Here is a 22,563-nt window from a genome sequence, read left to right on the forward strand (position 1 = left end):
TGACGACTTAAGGGGACAGGAGTCTTGTTCCAGTTGAAAAAAATGACTCATTTAATTTTTAAATTTCTTCAACTAATTGGTTAAGTGCAAAAAAATGTTTTATTGTGCTTTTTTTTCCGTTTCAAAGTTATCTTACTCTTTTGCAGTAATGCCTGAAAATTCAAACTTTCCTTATCGACGGTATGATCGGCTCCCTCCAATCCATCAATTCTCCATAGAAAGTGACACAGACCTCTCAGAGACTGCGGAGTTAATTGAGGAGTATGAGGTCTTTGATCCTACTAGACCTCGACCAAAAATCATTCTTGTCTTAGGTACGAGGACAGAAAGCAAAATTCTCATACTGTTGCTCACTTTGTTTATATATTTACATTTCAAAAATTATGTCAACTATACATCATATTTGCAAATAGTTGGATAATGACAAACAATGGAAACAAAAGCTTGAGAGAGAGTAGCTGGAAATATTTTTAGCATAATTTTCAATAAAACATATATTGTTATAATTATATAATCTAATGCTTATTGCACTTTTATAGAATCTCATTACAGTGTCATAGAAATTCTCTGTAATAAATGAAGATTTACCATCTTGTGGTTTTTATTTGCTTAATTTTTAACATAGATAGCTGAATCCATTAGAAGTTTTCTAAACATGATGTGTTTTTTCCCTTTAATTCAACAAATTGAATTTTTATTCACTATTAACTTCAGAGCAAAAAATAAATAACAATAATAATATGTTGGTAAAGATTCATGTAAATGAATCTTCCTTATGACAGACTGGCACCAATGATAAAATCTAAGTTTGATGTTATCAGACAAGCAAATCTAATAGAATAGTGTTTTACACAGCATGTAACATCTGAGTATTAACGAAAATAACAAAGATAAAAGTTAATTTTTTTAATTGCCACTATGAATCTTATGTTGAGTATGAAAATATCAGTCTGATGCCATTTCACAAGGATTAGATATTGAAAATGTCTTAAGTAATTTTGCAGAATGCATTTTTGACCACTTTTGCAAATTCTAACTTCCTCAAAAGCTATAAAATTTTGAAGAGTCCTGTCAACCTGAAACATTTGTAGTCATTGTCTCACTTTCCAATTTGACTCAGCTTTCACAAAGATGACCAAAAGCAAAAATCTAGTGTAAGATGTTAAAACTATTCTAGCCAGTAGCTGTTAACCAAGGGCCAAATGTATACAGCCCCCAAGCAAAGAAGTACTGCTCCCAGAAGATGTAACGATGATGGCAACTGGGGAAAAAACATGCAAATAAACACACCAAACTAGAACAAGAATTTAACTTCACCAGTCTAGAAGGAGAGATGTTTGTACATCTATAAGTGTAATGAAAATGAAATTGCAAATATGTTTATCCCTGAATTGTTATATTATAGAAAAATAATTGTAAGACGAGAGTACAGAAATCAGCTTTCTAAAAGTCAAAATATTCTCACGGTTTATGGCAGCCACTATTATGCCATAAATCTCTATCTATTCTTGAAGGTGGAATTTTTGTGTGTGTGCTTAAAAATTTGGGGTTCTTACCTAGAAGACAAGGAAATGCTTCATTAAAAATTAGAGCTACAGGTGGAGAATAATTGGAAATTATTTCACCATTTTATAATGAGATTCTTTCAATTTTGTTTTTCTTGCTGTTAGTACAATATTGGTGATTATTATCAGGATAAACAAATGAAGGCTTGATTGTCCATGAAAAAGGTGTAAAACAAGTTGTTCTTGTATAAAACAGCAATATATGTGAATTTTTTGTGCATTGTGAATTTTATATGAAAATGATTAAACTATTTCAGTAAACTAAGATCTGTGGAGAAGATATAAATGCTTAAATCTCCTACACTTCACAGTTCTTTTTTACTCAATAAAATCAACTTCCTTCCCAAGGGTGTGATTTTGGTTTTAGACTTACACTGTGTGTTGTAACATTTTATGTATTACAAGAATGATACAGAACCAATGAGTGTAAATAACTTTTAGAGGACTGAGGTAAGAGAAGAACAGAAAAAGTGAATCTGAGGTTATCTGAGAAAATTGGGACAATTTTATGACTTTTGAGGAATTATAAAATAATTGTACCTGAACCTTACAAATTTTTATTAGTTCCAACCTGAAAAAGAGTGGGAGAGGTACAGATATCCACATCCAAATAAGCAAAATTTCCCTTCTGGCAATACAGATTTTTTTTTTTTAAGGTAACCTTCTTGGTACAGATATTAATGAATCTCTCTTATGTTAGCATAATCATAAAATCTAAGAGTTAGATGGATCCTAATATCTATAAGTAGTAGAATTAAATAAATATAGCAAAATTAAACTTACTCTGGTTTCAGGGAGAAGAAAGTAAGATTAATTTGTTAGGAAGCTCCGGTAATCAAACTCATCCAATAAATTAATGCTCTTCTCTGTCAATTGTGCTAATCGTATTTTTTTGTTGTCTGCTAATGCCTCCATTAATTGACAAAAAATTGTTTTTCCTTGAAGGTGCCATAACTTTCTTAGCATGTCTGAATTTTAAAAAATTCAATATGTTCTCTTATTTTGATGATTTGTCAGATCAGGTGTGAAAATATGAAAGATAACTTTCATTCTTCAGGGATCAAATTGTTTGAATTTGTTGACGGCATTGATCATGTAATTATTTGTCTTCAAGCCAGTCCATGGCTTGTCTTCAAGCCAGCCCATGGCTTAATAGGCCAAGAGCAGCTATTTGGAACCAAAACTTTTCATTTGTGAAGTAATGAATTTAATACAGTAGTAGTTTATAATGGTAAGTCTAATAGGGTTGGATTTAGAGTTTCTTAGAAAGACAATGTCAAAAATGTAAACAAATTTCTATCAGTTTAATAAGGCAATGAAAAGGTGAAAACCAGTTTTATTAGGATCATTATTTGGGATTGAGGTTAAGGAAGGGGTCTCAGTATACTAGCTGATCTTAGAATTCTGCACATTAAAATTTTTTAAGAGGAAATAAGCCCTAGCCAGCCAAGTTCACTCACTCAGAACTCTTCTTACAAAATCCAGAACAAAGCGAAGCAAACACCATTCTTTTTTGCTTATGTTATTTGCAACAAGATTTTTTTTAAATGTACTAAATAATGGTATGTAAAATGATTGCTACCCCCCAAAAAACTTGATAAATTGACTTAGTAGAGAGAACATCAACTCACTTTTCTATTGAATTTTTATTTTTAATATTGCTTAACCAATTATAATTATGTTTCAGTGAATATCACCAAAACCAATTCATTACTTACTATCATTGACTTTTTAAAATATTTTTTCTACAGTCAATAATTTATGATTAAGTATTTTACAATATTTTATTTTTATAATTGCCAACAAATAACAAATTAGACTGGGATGATTGTTATGTGCTTTATTTTGAAATTTGCTCAGACTTTAGATTCCAGTTAGTCTAGGTTGTCTAGAAATATAAATTTACTAAAATAATGTAATATGATTTGGAAATAAAATCTGAGACATACATTTTATAATTTTTTACTGCTTATGCTTTTAAAAAATAAATGGCAGTTACCGATTATTGGTATTGATTTATGTTGCAAAATATTGATTATTTCATGCTAATGTATCACAAAATCAAAACTATCATGAGTTCTATGAAATTGTTCTACCTTAAAGATCTCTTCCATTCACTCTGCGTATTTATTGCATAAAACTTCTTTTGAATTTTAAAGGATATAAGGCAAGGAGATGGATGAACAGACAATTCAAAGAAAGATTTAAATAAGCCATGTCAATATCGGTGTGCCTTTGGTTAAAACTAATTTTTACATTTCACGAAACTGCACGTTAACTCTTTGTTCGGATGTAACACATTTCTGCCATGGCAGTCATTGTTTTTTGTATCTCATAGATTTTTCTTTGATTACAGAGGATAAAAGTATTAGGGTTTACACAGAAAAAGGGAAGTGGTTTCTTTCAACTGCATTATTCAGTTTTTAAAACTAGTAGTTTACTAAAATCGGTAAGGGAAAAAATGTCTCTTTCATCTAATACAATCAATCACAACAATTCTACCCTTTCCTCGGCTAAATCTACACCTCCTCTGCATTCAGAAGTCACACTGAGATGCCACAAGTAGAATGGTTTCTGCCCTGGTACTGGTCTAGACTCTGCATCTCAAGATGAAGATAATAGTTTTATGAAAGGGTGTTTCTTATTGTATCAGAAGGTCCCAATTTTGCCTGTTTTAAATGATAGGTGGTCCAGGAAGTGGAAAGGGTACTCAGAGTTTGAAAATCGCTGAATGTTATGGATTTCAATACATTTCTGTGGGAGAATTATTAAGGAAGAAGATCCACAGTACCAGCAGCAGTAGGAAATGGAGTCTTATTGCCAAAATAATTACCACTGGAGAACTGGCCCCTCAGGTACTGTTGTATAATTTGCTTCTATTCTGCAAAGATTTTTATATCACTTGTGAGTGTAAGTTTAACTGTTTGCCTGTTCTCTTCTTTAACTGTGGCTTTTCATCTTTTTTCTTAAAAAAGGAAACAACAATTACAGAGATAAAACAGAAATTGATGCAAATGCCTGAGGAAGTGGGCATTGTTATTGATGGATTTCCAAGAGACGTTGCCCAGGCTCTATCTTTTGAGGACCAAGTAAGAATGTCTCCTTATCTTTTAAATGACCTTTTTTTTTTTGCTTAAATATTTGAGATTAAAAATATATATCTATTTCTTGGAAGACTTGCTCTTATTTGGAATGAATTCTAATCTGAAAATGAACAACTACGTTCATTTGGGTTGGCAGAAGGTCATTTCGTTGGCACACATGCTTAAAAACTGAAGACAGTCTCTGCCAAAAAGAAAAGATAAAAACCAATAATAGAATTCATTATTTTTTATCAAAAATGCAAATCTCTCTAACCTTTACTTCAGGATACTTTCCCTAAGATTGTATTTTTAATCTTTAATCACTTAAAACAAGCCTTATTCAGTACTGCCCGGGGATGTAAAATATCACCCCATACTCACAGTTAAGGAAGCCCTCTTCACCGGTGTATGAAACACTAAGCCACCTATCTATAACAAGGTAGGGTTCAGTTTGCCAAAGTTTACTCAAATTCGAGTAGACTATGCCTGCTCAATACCCAACAATCTATTTGAAAGAGAAATAAATCAATTAAAATATTTTGTATGTCTATTTAATCTTTGTAAAGCTAGTGTGTCTAATTTTTCATTGAAAAATGTTAATTACAAAAATAACAAATTTTAAGTCCTGGTGTAAAAAGTGAACGTCCATTAATGCCCTTCTTCCATTCTACTGCCCATCCTCTCCTGAGAAATAGAAATAGTGTTCAGCTGATTATATATCCTTCCAGGCCTTTTTCTATATACTACACTTTTACACACCCAGGCATGGACATGTGTGCATGCTCATATACAAATGCAGTTTTAATTTTCATAGCTATTTCCAAACTGTCCTCCAAAAAGAATGTTCCAAGTTATAGTCCCATCGATGTTGAATAACAGTATATTTCTCCAGACCCTTTCCAACCAGATATAATTCATATTTAAAATTTTTGCCAACCTGTTAAGTAAGAAACTATTTCACTTTTTATATTTATATTTCTTGAGTTATTACTGAGGTTAAGTATATTTGCAGATACTTATTCACCATTTGTATTTCTTTCCTGTGTGAATGCCTGCTTTCCTTTGCCTATTTTTCTACAAACTTGTTTTTCTGTTTCTTATTTAGAGAAACCTTTAATATATGACCGATATTATATCAAGGAGGACTAAGTCAAATAAGTTGTCAGTTTATGTCTCATATAAAAGAAGTGTGGAGTTAGGCAGTTCAAGGCCAAAGATAGCTTCATGAAAGCTGTCTTTGAATATTCATATTAACTGTTTTGGGGATGCTTATTGTGCTGGAATATCTTTCTCCCCTCCTCAGATCTCTCCCTCCCACAACAAGTCCAGAACCTCTTCTTACTCAGTTTACTGGCTTGGTTCTAATTGCTCTGGCCTCGAAGAGGGAAAAACTAGAAAAATCAATTTTTTGCTTTTGCTATTGCTGCCAAATGATATTGCTGTTGAAAAATGGGTACTATGTCAGCCATTCCATGTGATTCGTGGCTACAGTGGAAGCATGAGAGCCAAGCAGGCAGGAATTCACACCCAAACCTGGTCCACACTTCATTTCAAATGAAATGCACTTGGCGAGTACAAGCAGAAAAGCTGAGTGATTCTTTCTGTCTATTGCTTTTCAAACATGCTATGTCTCTTGCTTCTCCCCTGGATAATAACTCAGGCAGATCCTAGAGTTTTCCTGGTCACAGATAGTTTCATTTTTAGGTATTAAAAAGCCCAGTCCACAATTATATCTCAGTAAAGCTGGAAAAAAATTTAATAAAACAAAGCCCAGTCCAATATAAATCAAAACTTCAGTTTCTCATTCAGTTTAACATGTCCGCTATCCTCAGCTTGGGCCTGGTTCAGGCTCAGAAACCTAAAGTGATGTCTCAGAATCCTGAAATTCTTCCTCATGTTGCTTGCAATGGGGCAAGTAGTGAAGAAGGGGCAGAAAATGCATGACTCTCCATCAGCTCTCTCTGCACACCTGATCAATCTCCACCTTCTCTTCTATAGCCTAGTCATGAGTGATGGGCCTTCACCACAATGGGTGAAGGGTCACGGTATCAGTTTGGGGACATCTGCTAGCAGGTTCCATGAGGTGGTCTGGTATCTCTCTGTAAAATGTACAGTCACTTGCATTTACTGTTCTGAGCCACACTTCTGAGGCTAGAAAAGTCCAATGTAACATTTTCTTAGGTTGCCACTGTAGCAGCCTAGAGGTTCTTGCCCCCTCAGGCAGTCCAGTGGTGTCTGAAGTTGGTGCTGCCTTTGATGACCTGCAGGACTTCGGAGAGTGCAGAGGCAAAGCTACAGTGTTTATGTAAAGCAAAGTGTTAGGGTCAGCCCCTATTACTCCACACCCTAGGTAGGCTTAAGCTCCTGTGATGTCATTTTTTTGGGTACCATTTCTGACACCAAATGTGTGGGGAGTCTCCACACCAATCCTCTGTCACCAACTAGATGTCCAAGATTTGAATTCAACTCTGACACTAAATATCTGGAGTTAGCACAAATCCTGCAGGTTAAGACTCAGTCCTACATGACTGCCCCCAGCTTCAGACATCATTCAAAAGTCCGAAGGGCACCTGTATTCTCTCCAAACAGCTGTAAATTTGGAGCTTTCCATGACATCCCCCTCAGATTTGATAATTCACTAGACCAACTCACAGAAATCAGGAAAATGCTTTATTTACATTTACCAGTTTATTATAAAGAATACAACTCAGGAACAGCCAAACAGAAGAGGTGTGTAGGGCAAGGTATGGGGTTGACAATGGGGACCTTGAATGCCATCTCTGGGTGCACCTCCCTCCCAGCACGTCAGTGTGTTCACAAACACAAAAGCTCCCCAAACTTCATTGCTGAAGAGTTTTTATAACCCAGTCTTCAAATCCCCTTCCCCTCCGTGGAGGCGGGGGAGTGGGGCTGAAAGTTCTCACCTTCTAGTCTCATGCTTGGTCTTTCCAGCAAACCAACTCCATCCTGAGGCTATCCAGTGGCCCTGCCCTGAGTCACCTCATTAGATTAGACTCAAGTATAGTCAGAAGGTGCTAATTATGAACAGCAAAAGACATTCCTATCACTCAGGAAATTCCAAGTGTTTTAGAAGCTCTGTGTCAGGAATCAGGGACAAACACTAAATATATATATTTTATTATACCACACTCCTCAAAGTTTTTCTTTAACCAGCTTTTTTTTTACTGAACATGTGGGCATGTATAAACACACAGGCAGAAAATTTTCCCCAAGACTTCCTCACAGGTCCAGAACATAAGAAGAGATGGATTTCTGACATCAGCCATATACACTAGTGATAGTAAGACCATTGTAAGAAAAAGACCTAACACTTAAGTGGACAAAGAAGTGTACTTTTTTTTTTTCTCATAGGGAAAAATGTCAACGTGAACAGTCCAGATTGACTGGGCAGCTTTTCTCCTTGAGATCATTTAGGTTTTTTCCAAGTTGTTGTTTTGCCACCTCCTAGGCCATGTCATCATCTGTCTGATCGAAGCCAGGTTGCCATCACATATGGGTTCCAAGTGGCACATAAGGGGAAGAGAACATGAAGGTCTGAAGTCCCAGATCTGGAAGTGGCATCCATCACTTCTGCTAACATGACATTGTTGAGAATTTAGGTGTGCTGTAATTGCAAGGCAGGCTGGGAAACTGAGTCCAGTTCTATTACTGTGGAAGGATGGGAGAACTGACTAGCAGCTTCTACACAAGTTTGCCCCTCTGACCATCCAAATGTCTCCATGCTCCCTTCTTCCCACACAGAATGTACTCACTCGCTCCCTAAAGAACACAGACCAGAACCCCATCATCTAGTTCAAAAGTCGAGAATCTTTATTGATATTCAGTTCTCTCCATTCGGTCCAGATTTGATTCCTCATCACAGACACCTATAAACATCAAGTTATCTAACCTCCCTGCCAACAATAAGCAATGGAGGAGTAATACCAGAAGAAGGGAAATAGAGGCTCCTATTCAGAAAAGGGAATTTGGGCAATATAAATGGTAGTCCCTGAACCACAGCAAATAAATCCTGTGAGGCAGGGATTGCCAAGGGTCTCTGCCCTGAAGGTGGAGTGATTTCCTGGCTTAGCCCATTGGCAACTCCATTTTCTCTCTCAAGGAGTAACTCTTTGCCTGTTCTCTTCTGAGTCCCCTGGCCCTCTGAGAAGTTCTCCTTATTGTCTATTATTCTGCATGTTCACAGGTCACATCAAAGTGATGTGTTGGAGACTATGCCTTCCTTAGGGGAGGTATTTTAAGTGTGAAAAATAAACAAGCTTTTTCTGGCTAGGCTTATAGTTGCTTTGCATTTTCTCAAAAATTTGGTTGGCTTCTGCTCTTTTTGCTTGCAGGTAGTTCCATGTTCCTGTAACTACATTCAAAGTTCTTTTCTGGACGTATCAATAGATATTAAGCTGCTTTGTTTGTTTTCTCATCTTGATGGCAGTTACTTTGAGGCCATATAAAACAACAGGCTTGGGTAGGAAGGCAACATTCTTAGTCTGGGTTTTGCCTTAGGGCTGGGTCCCTACTTTTGGAAGGAGTTGGGTAATTATTGGGAGTCCTTTGAGCAACACTAGCCATATATTCTGCTGTCTAGAGGTATAGAAGCAGTTGGCTTTTTCAATCTTATGAGGTCTTAAATTACCACATACTTTTGTTTTTCTTTATCTGCTTGCAAATTGGTCAGTTCTTTCTTGGGCTAATCTTTTTCTTGTTATATGTTGCCAAACACAACAGAGAACATCAACACATACTAACATTCTAGCTCTTTCTAGCCATTTCATCTCTAACTATGGGCTCCATAAGAGCATGGTCTGCCTTCCAAGTTATCACAATAGTTATACCAATCATTTTGCAATGGTATAACAAGGGTCACCAACTTCCAATCTAAAATATCTGTACCTTTATTGCCCAAGAAAACCAATACCATATAATTTAGTTTTTGATGTAGTAGTGTCCTACTCATATGACTATTGTCTGTATTTTTTAGAGTGAAGCCAAGATGCTATAATAAAAAGACAGTGGTACAGTGGAGTAACACAGTAACTTATTTCTCTTGTATGTGACAGCCTCTCCATGAATGAGGGCCCTCATTCATTCATAGCTTCAGTCCTCACATTCATTCACAGATGCAGGTTCTTTCCAAGTTATTGTTCTTCCAGCCCCTAGGGCAATGGTTCTCAGTTTTTTTAGGTCATAAGACCCTTTAACACTTTTAAAAATTATTAAAGAATTCAAAAAGCTTTCATGTACATGGACTATATCTGTTGATATTTAGCATATGAGAAATTAAAACTGAAATCTTTAAATATTGTCATTAAAAATTACAATAAATACATACAGATTAACAAAGATAACACATTTTTATGAAAAGCAATCATGTTTTCCAAAACTAAAAAAAAAAAAAAAAGTGATATGGGAGGGCTTCCCTGGTGGCGCAGTGGTTGAGAGTCCACCTGCTGATGCAGGGGATGCAGGTTCGTGCCCCGGTCCGGGAGGATCCCACATGCCGCGGAGCGGCTGGGCCCGTGAGCCATGGCCGCTGGGCCTGTGCATCCGTAGCCTGTGCTCTGCAGCGGGAGAGGCCACAACAGTGAGAGGGCCACGTACCGCAAAAAAAAAAAAAAAAAAAAATGATATGAGAAACATTGCTTTACATTTTTACAAATCCCTTTAAGTTCTAGCTTAATATGAGAGAGCTGGATTCTTATGTCTGCTTTTGCAGTCCAGCTGCTATGATATCACATTTCACGTAGCCCATGGAAAACTCCTGTACATCTGTGAGAGAATGAGAGTGAAAAGGCACACAGTTTCTCAGTGTTAGTATGAAAATAGTTTTGATCTGTTTCCTCCCTGAAAGGGTCTCAGCAATCCCCAGGGGTCTCGAGAGCACACTTTGATAACCACTGCCCTGGGACATGGTTGACATCTGCATGGTGAAAGCTAGGTCGCTGCCATGGTTACTTCCAGGTGGTTGAAAGAGGGAGAAGAGTGGAGAAGGTACGTGCTCAACTGCTTAAGTCCCAGACCCCAAGGCAGCACACATCACTTCTCACAGTCCATTGATGAGGACTTGAGAAACATGGCTACATCCTAACTATCAGGAAGGTTGGGACACAGAGTCACGTGGTCACGCATGGGCCTGGCTACAGAGCTGTTATTATGGAAGAGGGGAAAACGGATTTTGAGAAACAGCCAGCACTTTGCACCACAAGTGGCATCTGTGCCCTGTCTTTCCTTCCTGCCCTTACTTCTCGGCCTGAGCTGAGCTCTCCCAGCTCTCAGGCCTGCCGTTTGAGGGGAGACATGGTGACTCTCCTTATCACCATAGTCTAGCCCAGTTTCTCCTCCTTGCATTTTCCTTCCTATCTGAAACATTTCTTCTCATCTTTGGCCTGATTGTTGGCAAGAGATGACAGATTAGTGAGGGGAAGGGAATCCAGCTAGGCAGGAATGGGAAGTCTCAGATCTTTTCACCACCAACCAAACACACTGCACAGCCAAGATTTCAATAGACAGTTTAGAGTCCACAGTCAGAACCTAAGCAAGTTGGTTTTTTTGGTTTTTTTTTTTTTGGTACGCGGGACTCTCATGGTTGTGGCCTCTCCCGTTGCGGAGCACAGGCTCCGGACGCGCAGGCCCAGCAGCCATGGCTCACGGGCCCAGCCGCTCCGCGGCATGTGGGATCTTCCTGGGCCGGGGCACGAACCCGTGTCCCCTGCATCGGCAGGTAGACTCCCAACCACTGCGCCACCAGGGAAGCCCGGCAAGTTGGTTTTTAAAGGTTGGAGAGTTTCATATTTCACGAGCTAGGAGTGGGGAGAAAAGATTGATTTCTGTAATGAGGATTTATTAACAACACAGTCAAGCTGAAACCAAGAACTCTACAGTGCTATTTTTGAAAATGAAGGTGGAAAGCTTACACTAAATCTATTTAAAAAAAAAAAAACTGACAGTAATTAACAATACATTCAACTCTCTGGCCCCAGCTAATTTTCCAATTTTATGTATCTCCCTACTCATTCTATACCACACTGGACTACTTCCTGTTTTTTGCAGTGACCTGCTCCTGCTATTTCCTCAGTGCTATTTATATCATCCCATAACTTGCTTTTCTTCCCTGTGCATTCTGTTTTTGAGCTCCATCTGTTTTGATACGTATAGACCAAGTTCATTCTTATAACTGTTTCGTAATGTTGCATCCTATAAATATATCCTGTTAGTGGAATTTCAGGTTGCTTTAAAATTACTGCTATTACCAACAGCACTGTGATCAACATCCTTGCACACATCTCCCTTTGCATATCTCAAAAAGATCTCTCAGAGAGACATGGACATATGTACACTACCAAACGTAAGGTAGATAGATAGTGGGAAGCAGCCGCATAGCACAGGGAGATCAGCTCGGTGCTTTGTGACCGCCTGGAGGGGTGGGATAGGGAGGGTGGGAGAGAGGGAGACGCAAGAGGGAAGGGATATGGGAACAGATGTATGTGTATAACTGATTCACTTTGTTATAAAGCAGAAACTAATAAAAAAAAGATCTCTCAGGAATATTTCTAGAAGTGGGTTTTCTAGGGTAGAAGGAAGCTCTGTGTGTGTGTGTGTGTGTGTGTGTGTAGTTTTAAACCTATATTTTAAATTTGTTAACATGTCATTAAAAAGTGATCTTATAAATTTATGATTACTTCTTTCCTATTTCCCTGATCTCACCAATACTTAGTTTCAAATTTTATTTTCGGTTACCTGATAGATTAGAAATGTTTTTGTATTGCTATTTTAATTTATATTCTCCTAATGACTAGTGAACTGAAATATTTCAGAAACTGTGTTTACTGGCCATCTGCATCTCCTCTTTTTAGAACTGCCAAAACATAAGCTTGGTCCCTTGGATTACTTGAGTTTTTATTAGTAATTTGAACATTCATGATAATAATTCTTTGTTATATATCTTGATTATATTTTCTTCCATTTATATTTTTCTAAATCACGTTTGAAAAACATACAGAATCATGTCCTATCTTTTGTCCTACAGAAGTTTTAAATTTTAATATGGTAAATTTATTAGAATTTTCCTTTTGGCTTTTGCATTTAGATCTTAAGAAAGCGTTCCCTATAGTCTCAAAAATATTCTATATTTTTCTAGCTATTTTTAGTTTTGTTTTGAAGGTTCAGATATTTATTCTATCTGCATCAATTGTTGTATATAGTGTGAGGAAGAGATAGAATTTTATTGTATGTTTTAAATGGAAATTAAAAATGTATCTAATGGTCCGAAGATCATGTGTTGACTAGTGCATCTTTTTTCCACTGAAATGACTTCTTCCTGTATAGACATGGGTCTGGTACATGGCTTCTCGCCTCACTTGCTTTGTCTGTTTATGTATTTCTGCATCAATATCATGATTTCAATCAAGGAAATCTAAATTATACCTTGATGCCTGAAGGACAGACCCCTTCCCTTCTTCTTTTCTAAATTGGCTATGCCTATGCATTTACTCTTCTTTATGGATTTTCGAATCAATTTGTCAGACTTATTAAAAACTGTAGAGATTTTTATTCAAATTTCAATATAGATTATATTTTATACAGATTAATTTTCAGAGAACTGACATTTTCCCATCCATGAACATTACCATATCACTCCATTCATTCAAGTCTTGTTTTATGTTCTTCAGTAAGTAAAGTTGTATAGTTTTCCATAGAAAGTCTTGTACATTTTTTGTTAGCTTTGTTCCTAATTTTGCTACTATTATGAATGAGCTACCTTTTTTCTAACCAATTCTTCTTAGTGTTCAGTTGATGTTTGTGGAATTAGTGTTTGTGTTTGTGAGTGTGTCTGTCTGTTTCTCCCCTCAGACAGGATCCTATTCTTTTCTCTGTGTCATTTATGCTGCAAACTTCCTTCCATTCTTTTTCCTTTCTCACCATTATCACCCCCATGACCCCCAAGCCTGCCCTGCTAACTTAGCATGTTCCTTTCTTGTATTGAGTTCCATTAAATGTTTGTTGGTTGGAAGTGGAAAATAAATATTAGTGTCATGGAAGGTAAGGAAACTGAAGCTCAGACAAGTTAAGTAACTTGTCTAAAGCCACCAGCAAGTGAAGTCAGAGCCAGGATTACAAGGACGGGGATACAGATATTCAAGACCACTAGCTTTCTGTCAACTTGAGATCCCAAACTGGCAGCCCTCAGGCTGAATGTAGGCTTCAGACATTTTTTTTTGAGTGTATCAAATTCTAAAATTGGAAGACTGCATATTAAAAGGCAGATTTCAGGCTTGTCTGGAAACTTTTGGAGATTTGGTAGCTCCCAGTCCACGTTCCTATAGGAATGTGTAGTGCTGCTGGCATGGGACAGTGTACATGCTCTCCAGTTCAAGGCAATCCCTCATTCCCACCCCAGTCAGTAGCTCGCCTTTGCATCACCAGCCTGGTCCTTAGAAGGCACTGGAGTCCGTACCCCACAGTGCCATGGCCCTCCCCATGGTCCTCCCCTTGTCTCACCTGTGGCTGATTTTAACTGTTGTCACCAAAAAGGAAAAAAAAACCTCACAAATATACCCAGACCCTCCATAAGTGACATATGGCTGTCTGACATATTTGGGGCCACACTGTCAGCCTATATATTAAATATTTGTGAAGCTTAATTTCTCCCACTTGTCAAATTTAAAAAATTGATTTAAAATGAAGATCTAATATTCCTTCCTGCACTCCAATTCATCATCTTGAGCCATCTTCTGGGGTGCTTACATCGCACTTAAGGAATTATAGATGAGGGGATTAAATATGTCTGACTAATCAGAGATCATTAGCAGTATAACTGAAGTAATGGCTTCTTTAACACAAATTCAAACTCTCATTTAAAGCAGCAGTTCACCGTGGTTTGTTTCCTGAGATGTGTTCTGAGGTGTGGTGTTCATAGTTAAAGCACCGATGCTTAGTGAAAACAGGCACTAAGCATTTTCGCTTGGGTTGTAGTGGAATAAGTGGTCAAGTGAAGGAGGTAATGGGGAGGGGACTTTTAAGACCCCTCAAGACAGCCTAGCTTTGGCCATTGCTTGGGAATATTTATTTTAAATAAAGTAATGACCCAAGATTATCCTTATAATAATGTCAGTCTTACTCATTTGCATCCCTTCAGGCTTCTTGAGTAAGGGAAAAAGGACTCCAGGAACTGTGCCTCCAAGGGTTGTGGCCCGGGACAGACACAGCTCTTGTGAATTCCCTTTCTCACGCATTGTGGGATAAAAGAGGGTGAGACATGCTGGAGCAGGTACATACGACAATTAAAAATTTATTCTTCTTCTAGTTGTGATTTCCTCTAGGATCTGTAATTTAGCCTCACCTTTGCCATTTAAAAGGAGTCTAAGAATAGAGTTAAGTTCTGAGTTTGAGTGAGTGAGATTGGACATATGAGAAATTCTCAACTAGATAAATATAGTTTTAAAAAATGCTTAGAGATAAAATAAAAAATGTTCAGAGGGCTGTCATCCTACTTTCATAGTGAATTGATTTGACAGACTCATAATTTGATTTGCTATTCCTAAGGGAGACAAATTTGATTTGCTTCTAAAGGGGAGTGATTTAATTTTAATTAACAAATTTTTTTCTAAGCATTAGCATGCTCATGCAAAATAGTAAAGAAAATGTGGATGTTTTCCCCCTGGAATTAATGACTTGAAGCTTGCTTTTTTTTTTTTTAACATCTTTATTGGAATATAATTGCTTTACAATGGTGTGTTAGTTTCTACCATAAAACAAAGTGAATCAGCTATACATACATATATATATATATATATATATATATATATATATATATATATCACGATCTCTCAGGACATCGTATTTAAATGGTGGTTGGAGTTAGGCTTCTTTACTAACATGTCTGATGCTTGATTTGACAGGAAGACTCAAATAGCTGGGGTCTGGAACAGCTGGAGTTCCTCAAGCATCTTTTCCTATCCCATCACAAGGAGGTCCTAGGGTGACTGGACTTCACAGTAGCTCAGGGCTCCAAAGGCATGTCACCCAAGAGAGCCAGAGGAAGCCCTATCACTTTTTTTAACCTAGCTTCATAGGTCATGCATCACATCTATCACTTTCTGTTTGTTAGAAATTAGTCACTAATTCTCCCATATTCAAGGAGCAGGGACTTAGAATCCACTGTTTTTTTTAATTAGGAGGGTGTCAAAAACAAAAAACAAAAAAACTTGTCAGCATGTTTTAAACCACCACACCATGACACTCGGTAAATAAATACCTACTCATTCTTCACTTTGCTCACATCTGTCCCTTCCCTTCATTGCCTTTCTTCCTAGTCTTTTTATGCTACGTGCTCACTTCCATCTATTGTCTTCACTTTTCCACCTTTCTGGTCCTTATTCTTTCCACATCCAGTCTGTCTTGTGTCCTGTGACCAGATTAATCTTTCTAAAAGACCATTGTCATTAATTCATTCTTCTGGTCGAAAGCCTTTAATGCCAATTACTATCAACAAACATGTTTCTCCCTGTATGGTTTGTTTCAGAATCAGGTACGTGCCTTGCCAAAAAATGTGCATTGTTCAAGTCCCTTCACAGAATTACTGAATTAGAATTTCTCGTGAGTGGAACCCAAGAATCTGCAAGTTAACAAGTTAAAAATCTTTAGCAAAGCTGATTCTTAAGCACACTAAAGTGCAAATTGATGTAGTGTTTAACAGCACACAGCAAAGGTTCTCAGCCGTAGCATGTTGCCATAGTTATGGAGCAAGCCTGCTGTTGCTAATAATACTGAAGTTCTGAAATTAGAGCATAAGCCCACAGTTATCCCAATAATGTCATCTTCACTAGTCTTCACACTTGCTTTCTTGAGTGGGAGAGAAATTCCTTAGAATGGGAGGAATTTCACATAAGCTGTGTTCTCAGCTTATAGGGTTCTTGGGTCTCTGTGAAATCATTGCCCCGTGCAATCTGATCTGAGATGGACTTGGCTTGTCTTACCATCTCTTGAACACTTTTTGCCCTTGCTGTCTCATTATTTGTCCCTCCTTGATAGTCATTTTTTGCTGTTTGTCAAATCTCACCCTCCCCCGGACACCTTCCCTTAGGATCCCAAGTCTTGGAGATTCCTCTCTACTCTCAGCTCGTTGAGCAAAATATTTTACTGTCTGTAATATTTGTATAGCACTTATCACATAGTACCTTAAATTGATAACTATTAGTTCTTTAGATTTCTGTGTCAGTCAGGTTCCAACAGGAAATATATAGAACATGCAAACAGGATAAACAGAAAAGTTTTATTAAAAATTATTGAAAGGGTATGTATAGGACACAAGGAAACTACAAAGAATAGTTCAATATCACAAGGCTGGTAAAAGTGGGATCAGTTACCATCCCCAGGCTTACAGTTCAGTAAGGGGAAGAAGTTCCTTGAACTCAGAGAAAAGACAGATATATGAAGAAGGCTTCCTTACCGAAGCCTTGACCTTTAGTAGAGAGAGGTAGCCAGCTTATGATAAACCCAGAGGACCAGAACCAAGGGAATAGGTATCCAGACTTTCATCTCCTCCCTTCCTCTGACCTCCTCCTGATGTTGACCACAGCCCAAAACCAACTGAAAACCACAGAGCAACAGAACCCATTGATTCATTCCAGAAAGTCAGCCAGCCAGGGCCCAGAGTTGGGGAGAGAATGGTGGAGAGTGGAGCAAGAGAGGCAAAGGGAAAAGATACTGCACAATTACAAATTCATTAAGGCAGAGAGTCTTGCATCTACTTTTTGTCATCCTCACAACCCTGTAATGAGCTATTGCATATAGTCGTTGTTCTGTAACTATATCTTCATTTTTTTATGCCAGCACCCATTGGTTTTATTTCCCCAGAATGCTTGATAAGGATGAGTGATAAAAGGCTTTCCCAATGTTAACATTTTGTATTTTTTGCACAGTGATTCATTCAAACAGAAACTCCTGTATTTCCTTAATTTCCAGACCCAATTTCCTTAATGTCTTTAATAGAAAAGGCCAGTTCCTTGAGAAAATGCAGATGCATTTATAATTTGAGTCTCCTCAGGAATTACCAAAAATATAAATTCAAATTAAACTGGCTGTCATATATTTTGGAAGCCCACAGTACCCTTCTCAGATCCTACCAATTTAGCCTCACTGACTCTAAGCACATCGCATTCTGTGTAGAGTAAATATGTGCACAAGTGTGCCCCGTGTTATGAGAAAATAAGGTCAGAGATGCTGAAGTTCTATGAAGAATAAACAGGGTCATTGTTTACATTACAAAAGGACTCCTACCTTTACAGAAAGATTCAACTAGGATTTTCATTATTTGGGTAGAAACAAACATACTTTAGTTTTATAATAGTTGCTTTTTAAAAATAAAGGCACAGACAGGTTGAAAATAAAGGACAGAAAAAGATATACCCTGCAAATACTAAAAATAAGAAAGCTGGGGCTTCCCTGGTGGCGCAGTGGTTAAGAATCTGCCTGCCAATGCAAGGGACACAGGTTTGAGCTCTGGCCTGGGAAGATCCCACATGCTGTGGAGCAACTAAGCCCGTGTGCCAAAACTACTGAGCCTGAGACCTAGAGCCCACGAGCCACAACTACTGAGCCCACGTGCCACAACTACTGAAGCTTGCACGCCTAGAGCCTGTTCTCCTCAACAAGAGAAGCCACAACAATGAGAAGCCCACATACCACAACGAACAGTAGCCCCCGCTCACCGCAACTAGAGAAAACCCACGCACAGCAACGAAGACCCAACTCAGCCAAAAATAAAAATAAATAAATTAATTAAATTAAAAAAAAAAGAAAGCTGGAATGACTTTATTGGTATTAGGTAAAGTAGACTCTAAGACAAAAACTTTTAACAGAAATAAAGAGAACACTTCATTGTGATAGAAAGGTCAATTCATCAGAAAGATAGGAAAATTATAATTTGTATATACCTAATAAAAATGTTTCAAAATATGTGAATCAAACAGTTGACAGAAATAAGGTGTGAAACAGACAAATCCACACTCATACTTGGTAATTTTAACAATCCTTTCTCGTTATTTCACATAAAAACGAGACAAAACATCAGTAAAGACCTGGAAGATCTGAGGAACAATAAACATAACTGGAATACAATATCCAACAACTTCACAGTAGACATTGTTTTCAAATTCACAAGGGACCTTCATGAAGATAACCTATATACTCAGCCATAACACAAGTCTTAATACATTTTGAAAGCTTGAAATCTTATAGAGTATGTTTTTTGGCCAAAATGGCAGATTTTTCTGCATTTGACAACATTCAGCATTGGTTTATGTAAAAAACTCAGCAAATTGGGAATAGAAGGGAGGAACTTATTTATTTATTTAATATTTATTTATTTATTTATTTATGTGGCCACACCAGGCCTTAGTTGCAGCACGCAGAATCTTTAGTTGCAGCGTGCGGGATCTTTATTTTCACCATGCAAACTCTTAGTTGTGGCATATGGGATCTAGTTCCCTGACCAGGGATCAAACCCTGGCCCCCTGCATTGGGAGCATGAAGTCTTAGCCACTGGACCACTGGGGAAGTCCCAGGAGGAACTCTTTTTTTTTTCTGCCGTACGCAGGCCTCTCACTGTTGTGGCCTCTCCCATCGCGGAACACAGGCTCCGGTTGCGCAGGCTCAGCGGCGATGGCTCACGGGCCCAGCCGCTGCGCGGCATGTGGGATCTTCCCAGACCGGAGCACGAACCCGTGTCCCCTGCATCGGCAGGCAGACTCTCAACCACTGCGCCACCAGGGAAGCCTAGGAGGAACTCTTTTAATCTGATGAGGGGCATCTATAAAAAAACCAATAGCTAATATCATACCTAATTGTGAAATATTGAGTGCTTTCTCCCTAAGACTGGGAACTGCAGAGATGTCTACTCTTATCACTTCTATTAAACTTTGTACTAGAGGTTCTAATAATAGCTAAGACAAGAAAAATAAATTAAAGGCATAAATATAGGAAAGGAAGAAGCAAAACTGTCTGTAGGTGTGTATGACATGATTGTTTACAAAGAAAATCCTAAGGAATCTACAAAATGACTACCAAAACTAATAACTTTAGCAAGGTCACAGAATACAAGGTCAAGGTACAAATCATTTGTAGTTACTATATATTAGCAGCAAATTTCTATGTATTATAAAAATAGGGTGAGCCATCTCTGGCTTATTATTTAATTCCCATGATGATTCCTTATTAAAATATTGACTTAGAAGGATATCTCTACTCAAATACATAGTCATTGGTGCCACTCTATAAATGTGGATGGGACAGAGGATAATACACTTGTGTTTGTCTGCATCAAAAAAGTAGTAGTGACTAATTTTCTAATGTGGTGAGTAGCACTTGATTATTGCATTTAATCTGGTGTAGTCTTCAGTTCTCTCTTTTGTATGTGTGTGAATCATGGCCAAAAAGAAAAATCTCCCCATTCGTGCTTTAAATAATATCCTCCATGAGTACATAGATTCACAGAAGTACAAATTTTAGAGGCTACTTTACCCTGCATATCATAACTGGTGGTCTCTGCCTCTGGGATTCTGAGTCATTCCAGAGGCAAACAAAAGTAGGCAAAATAAGCACTTTCTCAATCAGCTGACAGCAAAAGTACAGCTTTTACTACATGGAAACTCAGCATTTTTAAAAAACCTTTAAAAAGAATCTTTGAATTAAAAAAGCTTGGTAGTACCAATCTCATTTTGTAAATGAGAAAATTGATTCCCAGAGAGGTTAAGTGACTGGCTGGATTTCATAAATCTAGTTAATGTGAAAGCCAGAGAAACTCTTGAGCTAGAGGAAGCAACCCACACTTCTATGCCCAGTGCTCTTTCCACCCAACTGTATTATCTCCCTGAGCAATTGAAAAGGTCAAGTCTAGTCTCAAAGGACTGGGTTGTACCCCGCAAAAGAACCTCTTTAGACTTAGATCCAAAAGGCAGTCCCTAAAACATTTTGAACAGTGGACAACATATTAAAATGACTTTTCAATTCCCCAAAGGATCTATTTTGAAGGAGAAAGCACATTTAGCTTTATTAGTTCTGTGATGTTTACTTCAAAATCATTGTTTGTCTTCATAGTCATTTCCGCATAACTGTTTTTCAAGCATGTCTAAGAGTTTTATCAACAGTATATTGTCTGATTCTTCTCTGCCGAGTAAATGTATTTGTATTTAAGAGAATAATTTTGAATTACATATAATGAAAACCTCTTTAAAAGTACCAGTTGTTGGGGCTTCCCTGGTGGCGCAGTGGTTGAGAGTCTGCCCGCTGATGCAGGGGAAACAGGTTCGTGCCCCAGTCCGGGAAGATACCACATGCCATGGAGCAGCTGGGCCCGTGAGCCATGGCCGCTGAGCCTGCGTGTCCGGAACCTGTGCTCCGCAACGCAAGAGGCCACAGCAGTGAGAGGCCTGCGTACGGCAAAAAAAAAAAAAAAAGTACCAATTGTTAAGCATTAAAGCAAGTTATTAGAACCAACCATTGATTCTTCTTGTCTAGAAATTTTTAGAAATTCTTTAATATTATTTTTGCACACACTGAACACTCAATATTTACTGAATGAGTGAGGAAATGAGTAAGTGATAATAAAAGGATAATAGTTTAAAATCTCTGGTGGGCCTTTTCATATCCATGGTTCTTTGCTTTCTATTAAAATTTAATAATGAGCCTTCTGAAAACTCACCCAAGTATGTTGTATTTGAACTACCAAGTATTCTAATATATATTATTCTTTCAGCTGTGTGTATGTACACATGTGCATGTATGTGTATACAAACACAGGGATAGGTAGATAAATAGACATGGATAGGAGGGAGAGAAATATTTGGAAAGTGTTTCCAGCTCAGATTTGTTTCTTCCCAAATCACTCATACATTTCAAAGCACTAAATGAATAAAAATATCCTGTTAGAGTTATTATATTTCAGCACTCTGGCTCCCTGTTAGAGCAAAAAGGCCAAGATGAAGGCAGTTGCTGTGGCCAAAAAAGACTCAAAAGTCTGGTTTCAGCTCAGTGGCACCAGGACAGTTTGAAAAGACCCATTTTTACAATAGCTGTTGTCTTCTAGAGCCTTGGAAAATTACTCATTTACTAATGGGAAAGTAAGCTAAAGATCAGCCTGCTGAAACCGCTGAGTAGAATATTGAAAGTGGAAATCAACCATTTTGGGAAAAACTTCCTTGGTTTTAATTTTTTTAAAAACAGTCTTCTCGGGCTTCCCTGGTGGCGCAGTGGTTGAGAGTCCACCTGCCGATGCAGAGGACACGGGTTCGTGCCCCGGTCCAGGAAGATCCCACATGCCGCGGAGTGGCTGGGCCCATGAGCCATGGCCGCTGAGCCTGCGCATCCAGAGCCTATGCTCCGCAACGGGAGAGACCACAACAGTGAGAGGCCCGTGTACCGCAAAAAACAAAAAAACAAACAAAAAAACCCGTCTTCTCTCCACAACTACTTAGCATTGAAAATCTAGTTAATTGTATTGCTTGTGTGTGTGTGTGTGTGTTACTCATTATGATTATAGAATGAGATTGAAACTGATTTTTATGTATGGCTTATGGAGCCACCTCACTAATGTGTATAAACCAGCAGTGACAAAAATATTTCATCTGGTTTACTATATTCAAATGGTAATGGCTCCCTGGCCTGCTATGTTGAGAAAGATGTTGAAGCTGAATCCAGAGTGCTATGATCATTAGCAATGATGAAACTCTGCCCATTCCAGATTGAAAGCTTCCGGATGGGCTGTATCTGAGGTGTATAGACTCGAGATTATAACATCTTGAATTCCCATCCCAGATGTTCTAAAACACTGAATCTACTAAGCCCATTTATTAGATCTTTAAAGGAAAAAACATATCCTTTACCCACCTTCTAGAAGTGGGGTTGCA

General features: G+C 37.9%; 1 protein-coding gene across 6 annotated transcripts in view; it reads left to right on the top strand.

Annotated features, from left to right (window-relative positions):
• The window catches only part of AK5 (adenylate kinase 5), a gene marked incomplete at its 5' end in the record, with an annotated part of 242,780 nt that overhangs the window by 11,483 nt on the left and 208,734 nt on the right, over positions 1–22,563 (top strand). For all 6 annotated transcript variants that reach the window (XM_082612417.1, XM_082612415.1, XM_082612416.1 and 3 more), the window contains 3 exons: positions 147–314; positions 4,251–4,420; positions 4,541–4,654. In XM_082612417.1, the coding sequence (XP_082468543.1) occupies positions 147–314; positions 4,251–4,420; positions 4,541–4,654 (452 nt within the window). The remainder of the gene's footprint in view (positions 1–146; positions 315–4,250; positions 4,421–4,540; positions 4,655–22,563) is intronic.

The sequence above is a fragment of the Mesoplodon mirus genome (genome assembly GCF_964341445.2).
Source record: "Mesoplodon mirus genome assembly, chromosome: 3".
Taxonomy (NCBI): Eukaryota; Metazoa; Chordata; class Mammalia; order Artiodactyla; family Ziphiidae; genus Mesoplodon; species Mesoplodon mirus.